The sequence below is a fragment of the Lutjanus erythropterus genome, chromosome 4 (genome assembly GCF_056507025.1).
Source record: "Lutjanus erythropterus isolate fLutEry1 chromosome 4, fLutEry1.hap2, whole genome shotgun sequence".
In the NCBI taxonomy this organism is placed as follows: Eukaryota; Metazoa; Chordata; class Actinopteri; order Lutjaniformes; family Lutjanidae; genus Lutjanus; species Lutjanus erythropterus.
In genome coordinates, this window is record NC_139320.1 from 7126068 (window position 1) to 7133443 (window position 7376).

General features: G+C 36.5%; 1 protein-coding gene across 1 annotated transcript; it reads right to left on the bottom strand.

Moving 5' to 3' along the window:
• Nucleotides 1-228: 228 nt before the first annotated feature.
• On the bottom strand, nt 229-5452 carry LOC146327422 (uncharacterized). The gene is made up of 3 exons (XM_084716324.1): nt 5172-5452; nt 4266-4411; nt 229-1068 (listed from the first exon to the last, which is right to left on the bottom strand). The coding sequence occupies exons 1-3, from the start codon at nt 5356-5358 to the stop codon at nt 841-843; spliced, it is 561 nt and encodes a 186-aa protein (XP_084572450.1). The 5' UTR covers nt 5359-5452; the 3' UTR covers nt 229-840.
• Between the last annotated feature and the right edge of the window lie 1924 nt (nt 5453-7376).

A 7376-nucleotide genomic window follows, 5' to 3' on the forward strand; every position in this document is an offset into this window, starting at 1 on the left:
TTATGAATTGGTGTAAATCAAGAGTTCTTGGAAAAAATTACATCATAAAAAACTGACACGAAAAAGGATATTTTGAAAATAATGAAATAAAATTACATCCAATTAAAATGAATGAAGAAATACTACAGTATTTCATAATAATAAATTAAGTTTTTTTGCAATTTCTTCAATTATGTCACAGATTGTTAGTTCATTTAAAGATATTTTACACAATGTACCAATGTTGCCAGTCTTGATCCCCACTAGGGGTCGCCAAAGTTTCACAGAGAGTTGTAGGGCCTTCTACTATTACAGTAGGTTTACACTGAATTTTAGCATTTCATCATGTCTGTGAATAAAACTAAATGAAGATGTTCATTTTAAAGTTTAGTTTACTTGTAACTATTACATTATACATCATATTCTATTATACACTTTCTTCTTATTTTCTTCTTATTGCTCTATGCTATATATTTTTCTGTTCTTGAATGGGAGTAATGTGAACAATTTCCTTCCAGGGATCAATAAAGTATTTCTGATTCTGATATTTACAGAGCCTTTACTAATAGAACAATAGCCAAGCTTAAAAGAAGCCTATTAAATAAGTATGATTTCATTTGATTTTAATTTGATGACAATAATAGTAAAAACATAACAGAGAGAATTGTATGAACGGCTCTTAAAAATATGAGGACAGTTTATGCACATGCACAAGTCTTGAATGGGTTTATCCTGTTTTGTTTTGTGAAACTGCACACAGAAAAAAAAAGATGGATAAGCAATCCTGCAGGTTGTCCTTAGAGCAGCTCATCTTAAATGAAACAAACAGGGTGGTTTTGTTAGGACGACATTTTGAAATCACTAATTTGATCTGACCATAAAAACCTCGCAAGACTCATCCACTTGACTCGTCTCTTTCTCACGCAGGACCAGTTTGCTCAGAGTGTGATCTTCCTCGTCAGACTCAAATGCCAGGAATTTAGTCGTGTGCAGAGAAGACTGGAGCACGTACTTATCATTAGATATTTCAGTTTCCGTCCGGTAGAACACTGCCCTGTGTGCACCATCTGGAATATGCTCTGGAAGATTCTAGAGAAAAAAAAAAAAAACATGTAGCAAACCTGATTTCTCCAATTCATTAATCATTCATTTCATCTGTATTCAGGTGATGCCTGTCAGCTTGTAACTTCATTCAGAAACACGGCCGTGCCAATTTTACAATTAGAGATGAAACAGTATTAAAAACTAATATCTTTATTATAGTGACCAAAACTATCATTGTTATTTTATTATTTTAATTATCGAGATTTTGTTAAAATGTGCTGAAAATGTTCAATAAGTACAGATACATGACACTGAAATCATTTCAACAAGGTTTAAATTGAAAAACCCAAAGTCCTGTGATGTCAAACCCACGTTGCTGCTGCATCAACATCTGGGAGACTGTTTGTAACTTCGGTTGATGCTGAGTAGTATGTACTATGAGTTTTTCAAAAAATCAATAACACGGTTATCATGATAATATAAAATTGATTTAATTTGATTTAACATCAAACTGATGATTGTTTCATCAGTAGTTACAACATTACTAATACAATATACTGTATCTACCTTTTAGTAAAACCTTGTGTTTTCTTTAGTGATGTTGTAATATTTCAGCCTGCCTTGTCTACCTGCAGTTCAGTTTGTGATTTTGCATTCTTCCCAAAATGCCTTTTGGTAATTTTTTGGCCGGTATACTTTTCTGTCCACACTGGGATGTGTCTGTATTCACAGTGTTGCCCTCCCTTACCAACAGATACTCTGCCAAGCTTAAACAAATATATTTATTTTTCAGCTATAAACTGAAGGTTGTGAGACTCCTAACTTCCCTCCTTGGAGGATGTGTGGGTTTAGGAAGGTTAGGAGCATTTCAGTTTTAGACATGACATAATGTAATGCCAGCTAGATTTCTGACAAAACTTTCCAAAACATACAGCAGGTATATTTTACAGGAAGACGGCAACACAATGGTTTTGTTGAAGGTCAATGGAATGGAAGGGGGGCATGGAGGCTGAGACGTGCGGAAAAGATGATAGTATCCCAGGTGAAAGGGACGAGTGTATCCTGGAGTTCTAAATACAGTTTCAGACATGTTCTGTAGTGTGCTTTTTATTTCAGGTTTTGCCTGGTCACACAAATGCAAATGTGGGGGAGTGGCACTCGCCGACACACGTCTTTTCTATTGATTGGTGAACTTTGAGGGGGAACAGTTACAGCCTCAAAGTTAAATTCAACTTGATAAAAAGATTCAAATTTGTGGCCACTCCTCTTAAGTTGCATACGTGTGGCCAGGTCTCGACACCTTCCAGTCAGATACACTCTCATCCAACCAAATTCTCATTAGTTGCTGGTGTTACTTTAATGAGGAGAAAAGCACTTCTCTGTGTGAAAAAGAAATGGTCAATTGTTGTCAAATTGTTCAATTATTGACCAGAGCTCCAACTGAGAATTTAGCTTGATAATAATACTGTTTGCAGACTGAAAGCTCCAAATCTTAATATATGATGTATAGCATGTATATTTTACCTACATGTACGAGATAACAAGGAAGAGGGAGAGAGGTGGGTGGGAGGAGCTCAGTGGTTTTGTGCCACTCAGGTCTCCTGTTCATTTTGTGGTACATATTGAATTGCGCAACTGTTCCCTCACGGTGAAAGTACACTGCCTGGTCAAAAAAAACAAAAAAACAAAACACTCTAATATTTCGTTGGACTGCCTTTAGCTTTGATTATGGCACACATTTGCCATAGCATTTTTTGATAAGCTTATGTAATATCACAACACTTGTTTCTGACCAGAGATGCATTCTGTGTTTGATTTGATTATTTAATGGGAGAGTCAGACCACTGTGTAAAGTCTCATCCCAAAGATTCTAACATCTGGACTCTGTGGTGGACTGTCTATGTGTGAAAATGATGTCTCATGCTCTCTGAATCACTCTTTCACAATCTGAGCCCGATGAATCCTGACATTATCATCTTGGAATATGTTCGTGTCATCAGGGAAGAAAAAAAATCCACTGATGTAAAAACCTGATCATTCAGTATATTCAGGTTGTGAGCTGAACTCATTTCTTGGACACATAATGTTGCTGAACCTCGACCTGAGCAACTGAAGCGACCCCAGATCATAACACTGCCTCCACCAGGCTTGTACAGTAGACACTAGGCATGATGGGCGAATCACTTCATCTGCCTTTCTTCTTACCCTGATGCCCCCATCGTTCTGGAGCAGGGTAGATCTGGACTCATCAGACCACATGACCTTTTTCCATTGATCCAGTCTAATCTTTATGCTCCCTGAAGGCTGTGAAGCCTTTTTTTCTAATTAGCTTCACTGATAAGTGGTTTTCTTAAAGCTACACAGCTGTTTAGTCCCAGTCCCTTGAGTTCTCTTCACATAGTGTGCGTTGAAATGCTCTTATTTTTACAATTAAACACAGCAATGAGTTGATTTTTTTTACAATTTGATTTCACCAAATGTTGAAGTGATCTCCGATCATCATCATTGAATTTTTTTCTAACCACATTTCTTCCTGGAAGATGATGGTTCACCACTATCCTTCCAGGTTTTAATAATGTTTTGGACAGTTCTTAACCCAGTTTTAGTAGTTTCATTAATCTCCTTAGTTGTTTTCTTAAACAAATAATTTGACCCTTATGAAACAGAGTAACATCAGGATATGTCTTCTGACATGTTTAAGAAATGAGAAGCTCCTCACTGCATCAGTTAGAGTTAAATAACTTGTTATCAGCTGAAACATATTAATCACTGCAGTAATTATCTAATGGTAGGATCTTAACTATTTGCTGTGTTAAATCCTGGTGGTAACTTTTTTCTTTCTTTTGGTCAGGCAGTGTTGTTACGTTCATATTCATATTTTTGTCATCTGGTCACATAATCCCAATTACATGCAATCAAATACCACCGAACCCTGAGAACTGACATGTATGAAACAAAACAAATATTGATAATAATGAAATAATGAATAATGGTGATAAAATCATGACTCATATGGCAATCTCAATATAATATTTAGAAATGTTTCGAAATATTTTAGTATGGTTTCCACAGTATTTTTGACAGACGTATCAGATCCCAGACAAAAAAGAGGTCCAAAGGTTGTCTGTCAGAATATTCTCACATGAAGCAAAGGGTCCTGTATGAGGTTGCTTTGATAACAGAACCACTCGAGCTTCACTTCACACTCTGTAAATAACTGTAAATTATTTGTTTACACTCACCATTTCCACAGCACAAATTTCACCCCTCTCATTGCAGGAAACCACCATCTTCTTGTCATCTTTATTGGTGTACAGGATGAGCGCCCTCCCATTCTGCGCTGCATCTCTGCTCATGTCTTTGTAAAACTGGACGTTGAATTTACATGCTTAAGAGGAAACACCGGGTCAGCAAGATGAAAAATCAGCATGTCACAGAATGATGGAGGATTGTTCTTATAGAAATGCAAATTTTGATGATTTGATTTTTTTTTAAAGAGTATTGTCATGGTTTGACCTCTTGTCTGCTGTGACTGTGCATTGATGTTTATGTTTCCTGTTTAGTGTTAGAGGTGGGGCAGGGCAGGATACCCCTGTGCCCCTGGGGCAAGATGGCAATGGTCTATTTGGACACACCTTGAGTAAATCAAAACCCTTGTGCCTCGAGCTTTCAACTTGCGCTTTAGATCAGTGATCAGTGTAAGATAGCGCCCATAAGGACTGTACTCTTTTCTAGCAAACAGTAGGAATTTCATACGTGATTATGTCACTAGTATCTAAGATTTCTATGCAATTGGTCATCTGGGACATATACAGGTGTCTCACTACATGCAGTCTGGGTTACTACTATGTCTGCTAGTGGCTGCTATTCCTCACAGGAATTCCATGTATCATGTTAGTCAGCGGTAGCCATAAAAAAGTTAATCATCTTTCGCATTTTGTAAAAGTGTCACAGATTTTTGCCTCTAATAAAACCTCCAGCAAATTGTTTTATTTCTAAATGCTTAAAGTGTCCATACAGAAGCTGACATTAAATTTTTGCAAATTCCCAGAGTTGAGTACGCGCCTTTAACTGTTTATAGAACTGGAAACCTGTCTATACAGGCTAAATTAAAGTCTTATCTTGTGCCGTATTTGACAGAATCTTACCAGGTTGACATTGGTGTGCTGCTTTAAATTGTTCTTCATCATTTAAAAACAGGAATTTTCTGTCGTTGCTTTGGATCAAATATCGGTCAACTGAGGTATTGGTTGAAATGTCGAAAACGTCCACATGAACATCGTCCATGCCTGATAGGAAAGCATATTGGACCAAGAAAATGTCAAGCACAAGCATTCACTACTTGTACATTCAACTCTAAATGAAGGATGAAGGAGAAATGAGACTGAGGAAATTATAAAAAAAAAAGTATAAACAGCAGCAGTCAAAAGTTTGGACACACCTTCTCATTCAGTGGTTTTTCTTTATTTTTATTACTTGTAGATTCATACTGAAGACATCAAAACTATGAAGGAACACATATGGAATGATGTAGTAAACCAACAGTGTCACCAGCAAAGCACCCCCACACATCACACCTCCTCCTCCATGCTTCACAGTGGGAACCACACATGTAGAAACCATCCGATCACCTTTTCTGCATCTCACAAAGACATGGTGGGTGGAACCAAAGATCACAAATTTGGACTCATCAGACCAAAGTACAGATTTCCACTTGCCTAATGTCCATTCCTTGTGTTTCTTGGATCAAACAATTCTCTTTTTCTTGTTGTTCTTCCTCAGTAGTGGTTTCTTTGCAGCTATCCATGAAGGCCTGATTCATGCAGTCTCCTCTGAACAGTTGATGCTGAAATGTGTCCGCTACTTCAACTCTGTGAAGCATTTATGTGGGCTCTAATCTGAGGTGCTGTTAATTTGCTGTTTCTGAGGCTGGTAATTCTGATGAACTTATCCGCTGCAACAGAGGTAACTCTTGGTCTTCATTTCCTGAGGTGGTCCTCATGAGAGTAAGTTTCATCATAGCATTTGATGGTTTTTATGACTGCACTTGAGGATACATTCAAAGTTCTTAAAATCTTCCAGATTGACTGACCTTCATGACTTAAAGTAATGATGGACTGTTGTTTCTCTTTACTTAGTTGAGTGGTTCTTACCATAATATGGATTATAACAGTAGTCAAATAACTAAACTGTGTACCAACCCTAATTCTGCACAACACAACTGATGGTCTCAAACACATTAAAAAGGCCAGAAATTCCACAAATTAACTCTTGACAAGGCACATCTGTTTACTGAAAACCATTCCAGGTGCCTCATGAAGCTGATTGAGAGAATGTCAAGTGTGCAAAGCTGTCATCAAAGCACTTTGAAGAATCTAAATGGTTTACTACATAATTCCATGTGTTCCTTCATAGTTTTGATGTCTTCAGTATGAATATACAATGTAGAAAATAATAAAAATAAAGAAAAACCATTGAATGGGAAGGTGTGTCCAAACATTTGACTGGTATACACATATATTTTTTGATGTGTGTGTATAATAGAAACAAACAATATAAGAATTGACTTACCAGTTCCAGCCTCTTTATAAATGCAGAGCAGTGGACAGTAAAAGAGAGGTTTTCAGGATTTATATACAAACACTCAAAAACTAGATTACAGAATATGTTAAAATTACAATAATTACAATATATAAAATATTATTATCATACAAGAGTTATATGTAATTTGAGTATTGAGAATGAGTATGAAATAACTTTTACCCTGGAAGTAGAAGGCCGTCTTACAAATACCAACATATTTCATTGGGCAGCAGCCATTGGTAGCCATCAGGTAGACCTGGTGGGAAAAAAAAAGATTTTTTGATTGTGGAAGACAGTGTATATTTGCAGAGCGATTGTCTTTCTCTATGACTATCTCATTTAGAGATACTATACCATTATGTTGAGAAATTTTCTCATTATGTTGAGTACTAACACAAGTTTCTTGTGACTTACAGGCTCTGTTTTCATTACAGTGACAGAAATGGACTTCCATACAAAACAAACAAATAAGGGACACAACAGATAAGGGAAAAGGGACAAACATTAGGTGCTTGTTGGATAAATCAGTGATGCTGTGATTACAATCACTTTGCACCTCATAACAGACAAAAACTTTTGTTAACAAGCTTTTAAACCATGACCTGTGCTATAATGTTATTTTATGTATAATAATAATAATAAGTTTGGTTTCAATATGATAAATAGCAGCTAAGACAGAGCCACATGTGGTTCTTCAGCTTCTCTCCAGTGGCTGTCTGAGACTTTGGCAAAAAATGATACGGAAATGAATAACATTATTTAATTAACAT

What these genes read in the sequence shown, in the direction of transcription:
- LOC146327422 (XM_084716324.1), bottom strand. Translation starts at nt 5,358, where the DNA reads ATGCTTGTGCTTGACATTTTCTTGGTCCAATATGCTTTCCTATCAGGC. An exon ending in AGCACACCAATGTCAACCTG is followed by an intron (nt 4,412 to 5,171) that starts GTAAGATTCTGT and finishes TTTCCTCTTAAG; the next exon opens with CATGTAAATTCAACGTCCAG. An exon ending in AAATTTGTGCTGTGGAAATG is followed by an intron (nt 1,069 to 4,265) that starts GTGAGTGTAAAC and finishes TTTTTTCTCTAG; the next exon opens with AATCTTCCAGAGCATATTCC.